Source organism: Myotis yumanensis, unplaced genomic scaffold (assembly GCF_028538775.1).
Source record: "Myotis yumanensis isolate MYYU_CA2020_CCGP unplaced genomic scaffold, mMyoYum1.0.hap1 SCAF_2, whole genome shotgun sequence".
NCBI lineage: Eukaryota > Metazoa > Chordata > Mammalia > Chiroptera > Vespertilionidae > Myotis > Myotis yumanensis.
In genome coordinates this window covers 216,485,527-216,502,251 of record NW_027223753.1, presented here as the reverse complement: position 1 = coordinate 216,502,251, position 16,725 = coordinate 216,485,527, and the positions used below count along the sequence as shown (strand labels likewise).

Below are 16,725 nucleotides of genomic sequence, written 5' to 3'. Positions count from 1 at the left end.
CGGACACGTGCGAGGCGAGCGATGCGGGTTTATTGAAAGGCACCGAGCGAGACAAGCTCCTTCTCGCAGAAGCAAGAAATCAGCAGCCGGGAGACGCAGCAGCGGAGCCGGGACACATCCAAGAAGCCCCCAGGGGCCGGCACGGGCCGTCGGCGAGGGCAGGACGGGGCGGGCAGCAGCGAGGGGGCCGGGCGGCGGGCAGGTCGCGGGGTCTTGCTCGTTCACCGACGCCCGCGGCTCAGCAGGTCCTCCGGCAGCTGGACACGCAGGGCCGCTTGTAGGTCCTCGGGGCGCCGCCCGGCGGGCACACGGCGGAGCCACCCGCGGGCTTGCAGCTGCTGGACACGAAGGTGAGCGGCCGGCTGCAGGCGGTGGAGCAGGGGCTGGCCACGCGGGCGGGCTGTCGCGAGCAGGCCACCCGCCCGGGGCTGGCGACGCGAGAGGCCGGGGGGCAGGCCGGGGGCTCGCAGCTGGGCTCCTGGGCGCAGTGGTCCAGCAGCCAGGAGCCCGTCTGGAAGGAGCTGGGCAGGCAGATGCCGCTCAGGTAGTCGACGTCGTGCGTGGAGCCCGGGGCCCCCGGGACGGGGCCGGCGCCCGCCAGGGGCCTGGCCGAGCCGGTCCTCGGGGAGCAGTGGTAGGACATGGTGCGGGCGGAGCGGAGAGGCGAGCGGAGAGGCAAGAGGAGAGGCGAGCCACCTGCCGAGGCTGCTCCAGCTGTGTGTGTCCCCGGGGCCCGGCGGCTTTTATGCGTCCCTGCCGGTGGGCGGGGCCCCACCTGCTCCCCCGGCGGCTGAGCCCCAACCTGCCGGCCTCAGAACAGCCTGGGAACCTCGGGGTTGACTGTCTCCTGAGCGGCTGCGTCCTCGTAAAGCGAGTTTAGTAGTTTGGTGGCTGCGTCGCAGCCTCTGTTCTGTGCTCAGACCCGGGATGCAAAGGCGGGTCCGCGGCTTCAAAGGCATCGGCCCTCAGCCTACACCCCGCCCTCCCTCCGCGTGGGCAGGAGCGCGTCCACCCGGCAGTGACACCGCCAACACCCCAGCCACGTCCACGCTCTCCCCCTGACCAGCACCGATGACCCCTCCCCGCCCACCCCCTTCCCGGGTGTGCCGCTGGCTTTGATAATGTTTCCCGCACAACTTCATCGGCCGCGCTCCCCGCTAACGGGCGTCCCACGGAAGCAAAGGCCACGGTGACGTCACCTGTGCGGGGAGAGGGCAGGGGTTTGGAGCAGAGCTGGCTCCGGAGACTGGCCGAGTGGCGGCCGGGGCCCGCAGGAGGCCGGAGGGCCGCGGGCGCACCTTCCCGTCCAGGCGGCGGGGCCGCGGAGCCATCGAAGGACGGTGTTTGCAGCCACGTCCCTTCTCTGTGAAGCGGACGTGCTTGACTCCTGAAAATCGTCACCGAGTGGCAACAGGTACGAGTGACTCATCCGACGCGTCGCTGGCCGGCCGGGCAGGCCCAGGCGGATTCTCATCGTCCTGCTCCTTCGAGGGGAACAGCCTCTTTCTCCAGAGAGGCCGCTCGAGGCGGACATGCTTACTTTCACACAAACACTTGCAGATGGATGTGTTTCACCCGCCAGGTGTGGCTCAGTGGACAGAGCGTCGGCCTGCGCACCGAAGGGTCCCGGGTTCGATTCTGACCAAGGGCACAGGCCCGGGTTGTGGGCTCGATCCCCAGTGTGGGGCGTGCAGGGGGCAGCCGTTCCATGATTCTCTCTCATCACTGATGTTTCTATCTCTCTCTCTCCCCTCCCTTCCTCTCTGAAATCAATAAAAATGTATTTTTAAAAACAGGATGTGTTTCTATCATGGATACGCCCAGGGCTCTTCAAGGTCACGCCTCCACCAGGGGTCAGGGGTCGGGGGTCGGGGAGGCAGACACGGGCCTTGGTAATGAGGGGTGTGAGCAGCGAGCTGTGACATGTAACCCGCGACCCTTCTGGGGAAACAGATGAGATAACGTCTCCGGGACGTCACCCCCTGCAACCCCGCCAGCTCCGGACGCCCCACGCGAGGCCCTGCCCACGGCACACACGCATCTCAGCCGGGAACCGCGTCCGTCACCACGGCGAGCGGCAGTGCAGTCATTTCCACATCACAACACGGCGAGGCCCGGCTCTCTCTCCAGCTGGCTCTCGGGCGGGCGAGGGGCGCCGTGGTGTCCACGCGTCCGAGGGCCCTGGGGGACGGCATGTGAGGCAGGTGCACGGCGCCCAGCGGCTGTGAGACCTCGTCAGCGGTCCCTGCTCGGCCCCGGAGCCGCTGCGGAGCCCAGGCCTGTAATCGGAGGCTAATGACAGGCCCCGGAGGCCGCCGGGACTGTGTCCTGGTTCCCAGGGACCAGCGTCCCTCCCGTGGGACCCAGGTGCCCTCGGGCGTCGGGTCACAGGCAATGACGAAGGCCGAGATGCTGTGACGAGGCTCCCGCGTGGGTGAGGGCGGTGCTTGCAGGGCAGGGCCGGCCACGGCGGGCTCCTCCCTAAGTGGCCGCGGCGCCTGCAGGCTCCTTCCAGCCACGGAGTCACAGCTGCCGTGGGAAGGGCCTGGCCTCGTAAAGGAATCGGGGCCCACGCGGACGCGGGCAGCGGTGAGGTCACAGGGGGCGTCTTCCCGCCCGTAATCCCGCCTCTGGCCCTTCACTCTGTCTTCACTTCCCTTTCCCACTGATTGTCCAAAATCGCAAAGGACGGGACCCTGGGGGACCTTCTGGCAGCTTCCGGGGCACACGGCCGTCTCCCAGGCGTGGACCCGGCGGCCCCACGGAGCCGCGCTCCCTGCGCCCGCCAGGCTGTCCTGCCGCAGGAAGCAGCCAAGTTCACGGAGGTCGAAGGGCTCCCCAAGGTCAAATGCAACACAATCCTTTTCCCCCCTTTTACTGAATTTATTGGGGTGACACTGGTTAACACACGTACCCAGGTTTCAGGGGCACAATCCCACACACGTCGTCTGTGCCCTGCACACTGTGTTCCCCCCCAAGTCAAGTCCCATCCATCACCGTTCACCCCCTTCACCCCTCTATCCCCCCCGCCCCCCTCGGCCCGGCATCACCACACTGTTGTCCATGTCAGTGAGTTTCTCTCTTCTTTCTCAACCCTCCACCTCCATCCCCCACCAGCACGGAGTTACCTCAAATCGTTAAAAATAGTGCTGCCCTTATTTCTCATCCTCCCCACCCCCCACCTTTTCTACTTTGCATAGTTTCAATATCTTCCTCTCTCGTTACTTGCATGACGTATCAGAAGCCGCCAAAAATTACCCCGAGAGGAGGAGTCCTGCAACCTCCCATCTACAATAATAAAAGCGTAATATGCTAATGAGACCATCCGTCCTTCCGGAGGCCCTTCCAGACAACCTTCTGGACAAAGCTGGGGCTACAGGGGACGCCTGAGTCCCGGGTGCCTGCCAGAGGCCGGAGGGAAGCCGGTGCCGGCAGCCAGGGGAAGGGAGGCCTGCTCTTGCACGAATTTCGTGCATCGGGCCTCTAGTTTATATATAAATCTAAATGCTAAATGCAAAGGCCAGTTTACCCAAAAAATCGCCTGCCATCATGACCTGCCAGGAAAACATAGCCTGCGGTTTGGGATTCATTTAAGCAAAGACACAACGCAAGTCGCTCATCAGAACAAGGGCTGCTCCTCGCAAAACAGCTTTCTCACGGCCTCCGGGCCTCTCCCCCCATTAACCCCTCGCCCTCCTGCCGGCGTCCGATTCCCACGCACGTCACGGGTTCAGGCGCGTCCCGGCCTCCCACTGTTCCCACTGACTCACGGGCGGAGCTCAGCCGCTCGTTAAACCCCCGGCCTGTTGGGCCCGTAAAACGGATCGGCTCCCAGGGCGGCTGCGAGCCCTGGGCCCTGGTTCGCGGGAGCCTCTGTGAGTCACACATGAAAGGCAGGTTCCCTCCCACTCGAGCTTCCTCACGACATGCAAGTCGCACAAGGTGCCAGGGGGTGTTCAAAGCCACAGAGGCCCTTCTAGGAATGGGGGCGCCACTCCAGGCAGGAGCAGGGCAGGCGGGGAGCCGGCCGGGGCCAGCTCTGGGGCCTGCTGGTCTCAGGCACCCCAGCCTCAGGCGCCCCTTAAACTTCCTGAAGTCGGAGCACTGATTCCCACGCCTCACGGGTAAGTAAGTTAAGGGTGAGCCTGTTGGGTCCGTGCTTAGACTAAAGGACATTAAAACGGAAAAACTAAGTTCTGAGCCGACGGAGCGGCGCCGGGGCGTCCATGCTGCCCTTTAGGTCCCCGCATGCCCCCGGGGCGGCTGTGGTGACGTCCGTCCGCGCGGCCTGTGCAGGGACAGGTCTGACGCCAGGTGACGTCTGCGGGCTGCAGGGCGCTCACCTCCCCTGTGAGTGACCACCGCCCAGGAAAGAGTCGTCTTCTCGGCCGTCGTCGGTGGGTTTCCACGTTAAAAGCCTCCGGGCGCCTGGCACTGAAGGCACCACGGTAACAGCGAACGTGACTAACATTCGCCCTCTCCCCACGACGAGGGCTTCCCGCAGGGCCGCGCCTGCAGTGCGTGTCCGTGTCGCGCAGTAACGGGCATCACGGGACAAGGGGTCAGCAACCAGCGAAGCATCAAAACACGAGGGAGAAAAGTAAAGCAGCCGCCATCGTTATAAAAACCAAGAAAACCTGTAAAGCAGGGATGACCGTGACTGAGGTGCCCAGGGGCCTCCTGGAGAAATGCGTTCTCACCAGCCGGCCAGACGCCGTGGCCAGAGACCCCGTGGCCCACGTGGTTCGGGTCATTCCGGGAAGGCAAGCCCAGGCGTTGTCTGTTTCAAGTCTCCCCGCTCCCGGCGGCGGTGACAGGTGGAAGCTGGGCTGTGGGCGTCCTAGCGATGGGCCCTGTGCTGAGCGTCCACCCCCCCCCCCCCCACCCCGAGCCTCGGTCCTCACGGGTGAACGGGCTACGTAGTGACAGGAGCCGCCACACGGTCTCTCTCTGCTTCAGTCCACGCCCGTGACGCCCTCTCACCCATCGGACCTCCCGCTGCTGCCAGGGCGTCAGGCAGGGCAGGACGGTGCCCGGGGGGTCCCGCTCGTTCGAGGGATCCCTTCTGCTCCAGGCGGACCTTCCACCAGCTCCGAGGTCTCCTACCACCGTGGCTTCGCTGCCGCTGAGCCGCGTCCACGCATGAGGCCTGAGGGGACGGTCGGCCTTCCCTGGGCCCCGTGGCCGCCCGCCCCCCCGCCCCCCCATGAGTCTCCAGGGAACTTCCTGAGGTCCCGGCGCCCGTCTCCTCTTCGCCTGGCTTCACGTTGGGCAAATCTGCATTTGATGATAAAGGACACGATTCACCGTCCCGGCTTTTCAGAGTCTCCGTTCCCTGGTTGTTGGGGTGACGTCTGCTTTCTGACATCCTTACCCACGTCCTCGGCCATTTCTAAGGGGACTCAGGATCGTGCAAACCAGCACAGGCCGCGGCGTCCGCAGGCCGAGATACACACGGTCAAGCCAAGAAGAGCCGGACACTCCCACTGCCCCGGGGTCAGCGCGAAGAAGGAGACGGTGGGCGAGGTGGGGGACCCGCTCCCCTGTCTGAGCCCCCAGTCCCCCTCCCGCCCGATGAGCTCCTCATTCCGCCCCTATAGCTCCGTTTCCAGGCAAGTTCCCCCGACACTCCCAGCCTCGCGGGCCCAGGGAGAGAGCGGGGGCGATGAAGCTTCCGGAACCTCGTGGACCTGGACGGCCTGTGAGCCGGCAGCCACGCAGCATCCGGGGGTTATGTCCGGCTTCGCTCGCCCTCCTCCTGATACGGGACTCAGACGAGCACCCGGCTCCGTCCTGAGGCCCAGACGGGAAACAAGGGGGCGCTCCTGTGACCAAGTCAGAGCCACGTAGAGACACGCATTGCACCGTGTTCCCTGCTCCTCCGGGCAAACTTCCGGACGGCGTGACCGTCGGAGTCCGAACATGCAGTGCGAGGCCCGAGCTCCTGGGCCGCGAGCAGGCGGCAGTGGCTGCCTAGCTGCTGGAAGGCGGTGCGCTGCACCCCAGGCCCCCGTGTCCCAGGCTCCCCGCGTCCCAGGCCCCCGAGTCCCAGGCCCCCCTGTCCCAGGCCCCCTTGTCCCAGGCTCCCACCCCCAGGCTCCCACCCCCAGGCTCCCGCGCCCCAGGCCCCCGCGCCCCAGGCCCCCGCGCCCCAGGCCCCCGCGCCCCAGGCCCCCGGGCGCAGTGCCCTCGGGAGCTCCTTTCTTTTCTGGCACAAGGAACAGGAGGAGTGACCACCTCCAACATGGACGTCCCTGGGCTGCGGGGAGTCCCAGCTTCAGGAGGAGCCCGCATCCCCTCATCCCTGCCTGCACCCACCGACCCCAAACACAGGGCTCAGCTGCAGGGCAGGGGCCTCGCAAACTCCCCCCCACCCCCCCACGTCCCTGTGCTTCTCAGTGACTGACAGTCAGAGGTGTCTCAGGTCCCTGACCACCAGCCCTGACCATCCAGTGAGGGACAGTCTCTGACCACCAGCCCTGACCACTGGTGAGGGATGGTCCCTGACCGTCAGCTCGTCTGGTCCTGCAGCTGCCCAGCCAGGCACCTCCCATCAATCACAGAGCCGCAGAGAATGAGCAAAAACACACCAAACCTCATCCAGCCCTCACCTGGGGTGTCGCACCCATCAATAGGCCCTGTCCCAGGCCAGTCCTGAGCTGAGGCCCGAGCGTTAGGATGTGCAGCCTGGAGGCACGGCCGGGGGTGGGGACGGCGATGGGGCACGGTCAGGCCAGCATCCACTGCCCGCCGCCCGTCCACGTGGGAGCCACGGCGCCCCAAGTAGCCCGGTCACTTTACCTGATCCCTGGCCCGGGGCCCCCAAATCTAGATCCGCTCGCTCGTGGGAGTGTCTAGTCCAGGAACCCCCAACAGTGAAATTCAGTCACCGGGTAATGATGATCGTAAACAGGTGACATGGAACCGCCATGGGCCCCGGGAGACGTGAGACGGCGGGAAACCCATCTTCGTTCTGAGAAGACAACATGCAGGGTTTTTCTCCAACAGCCAGCAGGCCTGCAGCGGGGGCGGAGTGAAGCCGGGACTGCGCCTCAGGAGACAGACAGACACACACACACACACACACACACACACACACACACACACACACGTGAGCCGTGAGCGACACACCAGGGCCCTGAGGAGGCGGCGCTGGATGGAGCCCACCTCACAGTGCAGCGCGGACGCCCGGGCTCCCTAAGTGACGCTGCACAGAAACTGCCGGGAGCCCGGCCCGCGCACAGCAGTTGACCATTGACCTATGAACCAGAAGGTCTCGGCTCGATTCCCGGTCAGGGCACATGTGGGGGTGCCCAGTGGGATCCCCAGTGCGGCTGGGCGGGGGGGGGGGCGTGCAGGAGGCAGTCAGTCGATCAGTGATTCTCTCCCATCATTGATGTTCTATCTCTCCCTTCCTCTCTGAAATCAATAAAAATATATTTTAAAAATAAACTGGAAATTAGAGCTGCATTCCCTCAGAATAATGATGGCCCGTGTGTCGCCCACTCACGGTGGCTCAACGTGCTGAGCTCTGGCTCCGCTGGATCTGCCCCCGGGGCTGTGGGACTGCCTGCCCCGCGGGTGGCCGAGTGGGACACACACTGATGGGCCGCTCAGCGGCGCCGTGTGTCTGGGGTCGGCTCTGACTCGAGTCCAGGTTAGATCAGCTGCCGGCTGGGGATTCCAAGCAGGTTTTCCACTTCCCTCTGATGAGGCGGGAGCCCCGAGCTCCTTGGGGTGGGATCCGCGTTCCTTCGCAGGAGACGATGGGCTGAATCTGATCGTCATGTCCACTCTCTCGGAATGAACCCGTGGGAACCTGACCTGCTCACGGGCACAGTTCACCATCCCGTCATGTGACAGGGCCGTCGGGCGGTGAGATCCGCGGGAAGGGCCGCAGCCTCGCTGGGCGGTGCGTCACCCTCAGATTCCAGACTGGGGGGGGGGGGGAGGGGGGCCAGCACGGCAGCGCCCCAGCTGCAACAGCTGCTCCCGGAAAGCCCTGTGCGAGGGAATCTCTCTCGGGCGGGAGGAGGCCGCGAGGCCCCGGCCATCCCCTCTGCCTGGTTCTCTGGGACGTTCCTCCTCTTCCTCCATCCACTGTTTTCACCTCCACGACGATGGGACCTTTTCTCTAAGAAACTGCTGCGCCGCCAACTCTCTCTCATTTCCCTTGTTTCTCCTTTTTCTGAGACTGAGCTGGGCGCAGAGCCCAGGGCGCCGGTGATGAGGGCCTTTCTCCAGTTTCCCTCCTATCGGCACCGGCGTCCCCGAGGCAGGGGGGGAGGGGAGCTGGGCCTCGGGAAAAGCAGGCTCCTCGCCCCGAGGGGGATGGAAAACTCCACGAGTGCCTCCCTCTGTAGGAAGCTGGGAGTCCCTGCCTCCCTCCACCCCCGTCCTCGGGCCGTAGGGAGCAGAACTACAGAGGCAGCTCTTGATGAGGGAGGGTCTGTCTCTTCCGAAATCTAACATCAGTGCAAGGTGATGGGCGTTCAAGTTGAAGACGGAGCCACACCCGAGGGTCCGTGGGAAAGTGTCAGGAAGTAAGAGGGCGACCTGTGTCTTCCTCGCGTGGACAACAAGGAGGGGCTGGACTGGAGCGGAAGTGCCACCATCGTCACAGCGACAGCCTGTCTTTTCTGGCCACACACCCGTGAAGTGCCCCGCTCACTGCGGCTGCCCAGCCTCCTGCTCTGACCGCCTCGCCGACACTGTTCCCCTGAAGATCCCCAGTGTCCTTATCTATCTATCTATATAAAAGCCTAAGCGACCGAGCGACCAGCCGGCCGGTCGCTATGACACGCACTGACCACCAGGGGGTATACGCTCAATGCAGGAGCTGCCTCCTGGTGCTCAGTGCGCTCCCACAGGGGGAGCTCTGCTCAGCTGACTGAGGGGCACCAGACACAGGGCTCATGGCTGGTGAGTGCCACTGCGGCAGGCGCAGCGGGGCCGGGATGAGTGGGAGCGGCAGGCAGGAGCAGCAGTGGAGTTGGATGGCCGGTTTCAGCCCGACCCCCACAGGCCACACCGAGGGACCCCCCCACTGGTGCACGAATCCGTGCACCGGGCCTCTAGTTTGATTATAAACTGTGACACACAAACAAAACCAAACATCAATAATGTGTCACAAAGAAAGCACCTGCGTGCCACCTTCCAGACCAGGAGACAGAGCGTCGGTGGCCTCCCCGAAGCCTCCCCGAAGCCCCCCAGTCCCGGAGCCCCTCCTCCCCCCGCCCCCCAGGACCCCCCAGCCTTCCCACCATCTGTCGCCTTCGTGGGATGGAGTCACACCTGCCTTATGGCGCAACCATCTGGCTCATGTCACTCAACGCTCTCCCGGTGAGTCAGCAGCCGATGGACCTCACCCCAAGTCCAGGGGGACCCACCCGAGCCCCCGTCCTGGGAGGGAGCATGGAGGGGCCCCCATCCTCAGGGGGGAGCACCCACAGGTCAGCAGGCCTCCAGTTTGCTGCTGCTAGTGCCACTCCCAGTGTGATCTGCAGTGCGACCAGGTGAGGGCGCCCTGCCCTCCAGGTGCTCCTGGAGACGGAGGCACGAGAGGAATAAATACGAGCCTGTATCTCCAGGGCCCTCCAAGGACACAGACCAGTGAGGAGCGTGCAGGCACAGCCAGGGGCCAAGGTCAGGGGCCAAGGTCAGGGCCAACGTCAGGGCCAAGGTCAGGGTGGCCATATAAGGGCGTGCAGGGCGTGTCTGTGTCCACAGGGAGTGAGGTCACACGGCCGCCCTCACCCCTGCAGAGAGGAGGAGAGGCCCTACCCAGCTCTGGGTGGGGCCTGGTTCCCCCAGTGCTTTCCACCGCCCGCCCCCCGCCTCCCCCCCCCTCAGGGAGCTGCCTGGAGTCTCCCCTCCGCACTGTCTCCCAGTGGGACTGGAAGGCGCTCCCGTCAGCCTCCGGGCCCTGCAGTCACCGCTGGGAACAGACGCTCGGCCGGTTTCACAGGCGGACCCGGCCCGGCCCAGACCTGGTTCAGTTCCCCACCGTCCCCATCGTGGCATCTCAATGATTTTTTTAATATATTTCTATTGATTTCAGAGAAAGGAAGGGCTCAGCGTCACTTTCCGAGTGAAGTATTGGCGCCAGAGAAGGAAAGGAACTCGCCAAGAGCTAGTCAGCGCCGAGGGGTCGGAACCGGGCAGACCCGCCGGCCTCGGTCCGCACCCCGTCCTCCCGTAGCCGACGGGGCGTGGCCTTCACAAACCCCCAGACGGACACGTGGACGTGGCTTGTCCCCGAGACTCACCGCTGTGGCGATGCCTCTGAGACAGTCTCACGGGCCTGGGTCTCTGACGACCGAGGTTCTGTCCGGCCCACGGGCCTCGCGCTGCTGCTTAGGCCTCGCAGGTTAAGGAACGTTAAGCCTCTGACGGGCGGTTAGGGGTTCCCAGGGCACTGCACCCCCAGGTCCCCGGGGCTCCGTGAGCCGCACTTTACTAACCAAACAACACACAGAGCCGCACACTCTGCCTGTCTCCAGGATCGATTCAGTGTCAATAAAAATATTTTTTAAATAAAAAATTAAAAAACACAATGCACTCCCCCAGAGGAAAGCAGGTCACGGGGGCAGCCAACCCCCCGGGGCGTTCCTTGGGGTTAAAAAAAGGTCTTTTCTCTATTTTCCTCTTCCTCGTATGTGAGATTGTCCCCGGGGACGCCTGCCCCGGTCAGGGAAGGTGGGCCCTGCTGTCTGTGACCCCCAGGCCCCCGCCCGGGCACCTCCCCGGGGAGACGGGGAGAAGCCGTATGAAGGGCGAGGCCGCGTGGGAGGGCTTCCCCCGCCGAGTCACTGCTGTGTCACCCTCACAGCCGCCGTCTCTCCCACGGGCAGATGCGAGGGCGTGTGAGCGGGTGCCGTTTACAGGGTCAAAGTCAGGGGCACGGCCAGTAGCTGGATGCGGGCGGATCAGGGAGGAGCAGCCGAGAGGCCGAGAGGGAAGCGGGACTCAGATCTCACCGGCCCAGACGCCAGCCCGCGGACACCAGGCCCCCAGTCAGGACGCCCCAGGCGTGTGTTTCTTTAAGACTCTGCCCAGTGACCTCCATGGAATCCCCCTTTCTCCCACCCCCGGGGGCCCGGGACCCAGGACAGGGGTCCGAGCACCCACACAGCGGGTTCTGGGGACAGACGAGCGTTTCTGCCCCCGCCGACCCCCCGAGCCAGAAATCCTGGAGGGGGGCTGTCCCTTCCCCGGATGCCGGGGGGGTGCGGCCGGGACAGGGGTGAACTCCGGGCGTGAGGCCCCAGTGGCGTCCCGGCCTCGCTCCGTCCCCGCTGGCAAGCGATCTGAGAAGAGGGGGCCCCCACGCCTGCCTCGCGTCCGGTGACACACCATCCGGGGGCTGAAGCCATGAAAGGGCTGGGCCTCGAGGTGCCCGGCCCCCAGCACTGACTCAGCCGCTCCCTGGGGAGCCGTCTGTGGGAGCAGCACCGTCCTGATTGGAAAAATGAAGACAAATCGGAGGGGAACGAGGACAACCACGTGCGTTCCGGCGGCTCCCGTCCTCGGCCGCGGCGCCCGGAAGGTTCTGAAGGTCCAGGTCTTTCACTGTCCACGGCCCCGTCCACGGGAGGGAGTTACCATTCGCCTCCCATAGGAATACGGGACACTGACGGGGACGCACCCTCTCCTCGCGGCCCCGTCCCCACGGCTCCCCGCCGCCTCGGGAAGAACAGAATGTGAGGCACTAGAAGCCCAGAGGGTTTCCTCTGGGAGGGTCCAGCCGGGCGTCGGGCACGCACCCAGCGGCCGCCTTTGTCTGAACACACTGCACAGACGGGCTCCCAGCTCACGCGCTCCTGCGGCCTCTGAGCCAGGCCCCGGGGAAGGTCTGCTCGGGGTTACGGACTCGGACACACAGGACTCGCGGCCCAGACGCGGCGGCGGAGCGGGGCTGGGAGGTGTGTCTGGCCTCAGGAGGCTGCGCACCTGTCCGGCCTCCCCACCCCTTAAATTAGAGTCTCAAAGCACACGCCAATTTTTTCAATATATTTTATTGATTTCAGAGAGGAAGGGAGAGGGAGAGAGAAACGTCAATGATGAGAGAGAATCATGGATCGGCGCCCCCTGCACGCCCCCCACTGGGCCTGTGCCCTGACCGGGACTGTGGTGTCCTCTCAGCAGCCCTCTGATCGGAATCCCGCCCGAATGACAGTGAGACCAACATTGGAAAATTAAAGTAAGCTACAACCCTGGCCGGTGCGGCTCAGTGGGTGGAGCGTCGGCCTGTGGCCCGAAGGTCCCGGGTTCGATTCCGGTCAAGGGCACCTGCCTCGGTCGCAGGCTCCTCCCCGGCCCACGGCCTGGTCCGGGCTCGTACAGGAGGCAGCCAATCGATGGGTCTCTCTCACATCGATGTTCCTCTCTCTTTCCCTCTCTCTTCCGCTCTAAAATCTGTGGGAAACGTCCTCGGGGGAGGATTAACCAAGTAATAATCAGCGCGCAGGCAGCTGCGGGCGAGCGTGGCGGGACGGCCTCCTTTTCAGGGGAGAAGCTGCGAGGAAATGCACTGATTCCCCTGCAGGCCACCCGCAGGGCCCCTGCCGTCCGCCAGCCCAGCCTCCGCAGGGCCCTCCCGCCTGCAGCCTGATCCCTGAGTCGGGAGCTGGTCTGCTCAGCCTGTCACCCCCAAGCACAGAAAGGAGCCATCGGATGGTGCACGGCCAAACCCAGAAATCCCAGCCTCCTCCCTCCCCCCCACCAGGGGGCGCCCTCACTCCCCACCACCACCACCAGGGGGTGCCCTCGATTCAGGGTCCTCCCCTCAACACCCCCTCCCCCCACCAGGGGGCGCCCTCAGCCCTCCCTCACTCCCCCTCCCCCCACCAGGGGGCGCCCTCACTCCCCACCACCCCCCACCAGGGGGCGCCCTCTGTTCAGGGCTGGCCCAGGAGAGGGGTTGAGAGCCTGGTTGGGGACCCAGCACAGCCCATGGGCATGTACCCGCTGAGAGCGCCCACAGGGTCCCTAAGGCCCCGTTGGCAACGTGTTTGGGACGGGACCGAGCTTGGGGACTGACTCTGAGGTCGGAGTGGGGACGAGGACGAGGACCAGCGTTTGCGTTTTCTCTGCTGTGTTCTCTCAGGACCTGCTGCACAGCCCGCCGGAGGCCGGAGCCCCGCCTGGGCGCTGAAATGCAATCGCCGTTTGAAATGATTACACCCCTCTTCATCCCTCGGAGAGAACACGCAGCTGTTCTCAGGGCCTAATTATCTATTTGCATTTCTATCGCGAGTCCGTGCGGCCACGGGAAGGGACTCAGCATCAAGCCCATCTCGGGGTTTAATTGTGCGCTCGCCGGCGCATTTGCATGTTCGCAGCCATTTCGTCATTCCATTCCTGAGAGCACACTCCAAACCGGCCGCGCTGTCAGCTCAGAACCGATTGTTCTTGCTCAGCTCCGAAAATTAGGAGTAATTGCTCTCATGTTCTGAATACGTTTAGGATTCAAGGCAGCCTGCCAGCTGGCCTGGCTCGGTGGTTGAGCGTCCACCTAGAACCAGGAGGTCACCTTTCGATTCCCAGTCAGAGCACATGCCCGGGTTGTGGGCTCCATCCCCAGTGTGGGGCGTGCAGGAGGCAGCTGATCAATACCCTATATAATAAAAGCCTAATATGCTAAGTGTCTGGTCGTCCGGTTATCCTTTCAGCCAATCAAAGCGTAATATGCAAAGGATATGCTAAGGCCGCTCAACCACTCGCTATGACGTGCACTGACCACCAGGGGGCAGACACTCAATGCAGGAGCTGCCCCCAGCCCGCAGGCTAGCCAAGGCAGGTGCCAGCAGGGGCCCCCGATCCCCCCGCTGGTCACCCCATAGATCGGCCCTGATCACCAGCCAGGCCTAGGGACCCTACCCGTGCATGAATTTCATGCACTGGGCCTCTAGTATATATAGCTATAGATGGATGATATAGACAGATAGATATAGATATAGATACAGATACAGATACAGATACAGATACAGATACAGATACAGGTATAGGTATAGGTATAGGTATAGGTATAGATATAGGTATAGATATAGATATAGGCATAGATATAGATATAGATATAGGTATAGATACAGGTACAGGTATAGGTATAGGTATAGAGATAGAGAGAGAGAGAGAGAGATAGGTATAGGTATAGGTATAGATATAGATATAGATATAGATATAGATATAGATACAGATACAGGTACAGGTACAGGTACAGGTATAGGTATAGATATAGATATAGATATAGATATAGGTATAGGTATAGGTATAGGTATAGATATAGATAGGTATAGATATAGATATAGATATAGATACAGGTACAGGTACAGGTACAGGTATAGGTATAGGTATAGAGGTATAGATATATAGATAGATAGATAGATGATATAGATTATAGATATAGATACATAGATACATTAATATAAAATGAAATGGTGCCACCAAGCTCAGACTCCCGACAGGCCAGACTGGGTGTGCAAGGTGTGCTGTGCTCACACCCACGCTCTGTGGGGAGCTGTGCTCACACCCACTCTGTGGGGAGCTGTGATGTCCCAAGAGGCAGTGGACACTGAGCCTGGTCCCTCCCCTCCTTCCTGCCTCCTTAGGGGCCACGCGCTGCCCGAGGGGGAGAAGAGGCTGCGAGGACCCTCCGGGCGGGTAAGAGGTCAGCCCACCGGTCATCGCGTGGCCTCTGCCCTCCTCCTCCTCCCTTCCCTGCTCCTGGCCCAGCACCAAGGTCCTGTCCTGGGCGGACAAAACACACTCTGAGAGTCACGAACAAGTACATGCCCACATGTTTTCACAAAGGAACACTGTTGGGGGCCAGATGTAAGCTGGCAAGGTCCTTGCACCTGTAGGGGCTAGCAAGGCTGGGTTCTCACCCACACAGTTTTCCCAGACTTGTTTGGATGGCGGTTATCAGTAGAATAAGAGCAACATTTGTGGAATGAGAACAGCCTTTCATAGCTTACTAAGAAGTCTGTAACTGTTTACTGAGATATGCTGTACTGAGAACTTGCCCTTCTGCTGTGTCCCTCCCTTAGAGATTAAGAGGAACAAAGAATACATTCCTCTTGACAGACCTCCTATTCAGTGTGTTATGTATAAATAGGATTGTGTGGCTAATAAAGTTGCTTCAGTTCATCAAGAGAACTGGGGTCCTCCCGATCCCGCTTTCCTGTCTTTCTTTCTTTTCTCAATTCCCACCTCCCTGCCTCAGCCCGCTCAACCCTGTCAGGCTGGCCCTGACAGAACACGTTTATGTGACAAATCCAACCAGAGGAGCACAGACCAAGCTTCCCGCCACTGAAACACCCCAACTCCTGGCAGGTCCCACGGGGTCACTTCCTCGCACACACCGACGCGGTCTCTTCTCTGTGGGCCCAGCGCACGTGTGGCTGTGAGTCTGGGGCGTGGGAAGATCTCTGGCAGAGCTGGCCACGTCCCTGAAATTAACCCCCTCGGGCCCACCATGTTACCCCGCCTCCCCCAGGTGTCAGCTTCCCAGGAAGGTGCTAAGACACAACGAGACACTGAGTCACACGGCTTGGAAACCCGTACAGCCAACGCCGGCAGACGTGCAGGGATATGGGCCATCCCGCCATGACAGTGCAGCACCCTCACGCTTCCCAATAACTAACCAGGAGCAAATGCATTAGTGAGGACACGGATTTGAACAGCACACACACAAAACACTACCTAACGCACATATGTCGGATTGTGTGCTGAGAATACACACTTTTTCAAGGACATAAAAAATATGTATAAAAGCAGATCACTTGCTAGAGCTAAAGTAACTCTTTATAAACGTCAAAGAATTGCTATCATGTCGGTCATTGTTTTTAACTAAAAAGTAATTCTGTAATTAGTACTTATAATAGCAAAGATATAGGTGAAATCCCCATAAAAGCACATATTTAATATCTCATAGGTCCAAGAAGAAATCACGAGGGAACTAATAAAATACTTAGATCTGAAATAACAAAAGTAGCACATATCCCATAAACCTTGTGAAATAAAGGCAACATAGCACTTTGAATGAAATTTATAGTATAATGTGATTATAATAAAAAAGTTAAAAAGCTGAAAATTTATCTAAGAATCCAAATAGCATTAGAGGATGAAAAAATAAAGGTAAGGAAATGAAATAATAGAGAGCAAACATGCCACAGGGAGGAACGGCCATGTGGAAACCAGGTTTTCTGGACGGAACAGAATCGACGGTACCTGACAGGTCTCTCGAGGAACGAGAATGAGTCACGCGGGAATGAACACAGAACAAAATTACAGACGCGCCGGATCTTCAAAGGATCCTGACAACGGCCAATAAGCCACACCGCGCCCAGAGAACACAGCACAAGAACTGCGCTTACTCACGCTGTGAAATCTGATTTGGTCAGAAAGTTTTCCTTAAAATAAATAAATAAAAAGATTCACTCCCTGAGCAGCCACATGTCGCTAGCAGAGCCTGAAGTCGGAGCCGGACGAGGGCCGAGGAGGGACAGTCCCAGGGGACGCTCACCCCTGAGCAGCACCCCAAAAGCTACAGCTACGTATCGACTTCCCTGTGAGTGCCAGACCGAGGCTCACCCAGAAATGAGAGGCATGACCCGGCACGCCGTCAGAGAAAAAGATACCATCTGTGGACCTGGCAAAACTTCAGATCCCTGATTTAATGAAAACACTTACAGCTGCTACTAACCAGTAAGGAAAAGAAAGACC

The 16,725-nt window shown here is 61.2% G+C and overlaps 1 protein-coding gene across 1 annotated transcript; it reads right to left on the bottom strand.

Moving 5' to 3' along the window:
• Positions 1–238: 238 nt before the first annotated feature.
• Positions 239–643, bottom strand: KRTAP11-1 (keratin associated protein 11-1). The gene has a single exon (XM_070403698.1). It carries the CDS (start codon positions 641–643, stop codon positions 239–241), a length of 405 nt encoding a protein of 134 aa, XP_070259799.1.
• Between the last annotated feature and the right edge of the window lie 16,082 nt (positions 644–16,725).

Bases quoted from the DNA above. Each gene is read 5' to 3' on its own strand.
- KRTAP11-1 (XM_070403698.1), bottom strand. From the start codon at position 643: ATGTCCTACCACTGCTCCCCGAGGACCGGCTCGGCCAGGCCCCTGGCG.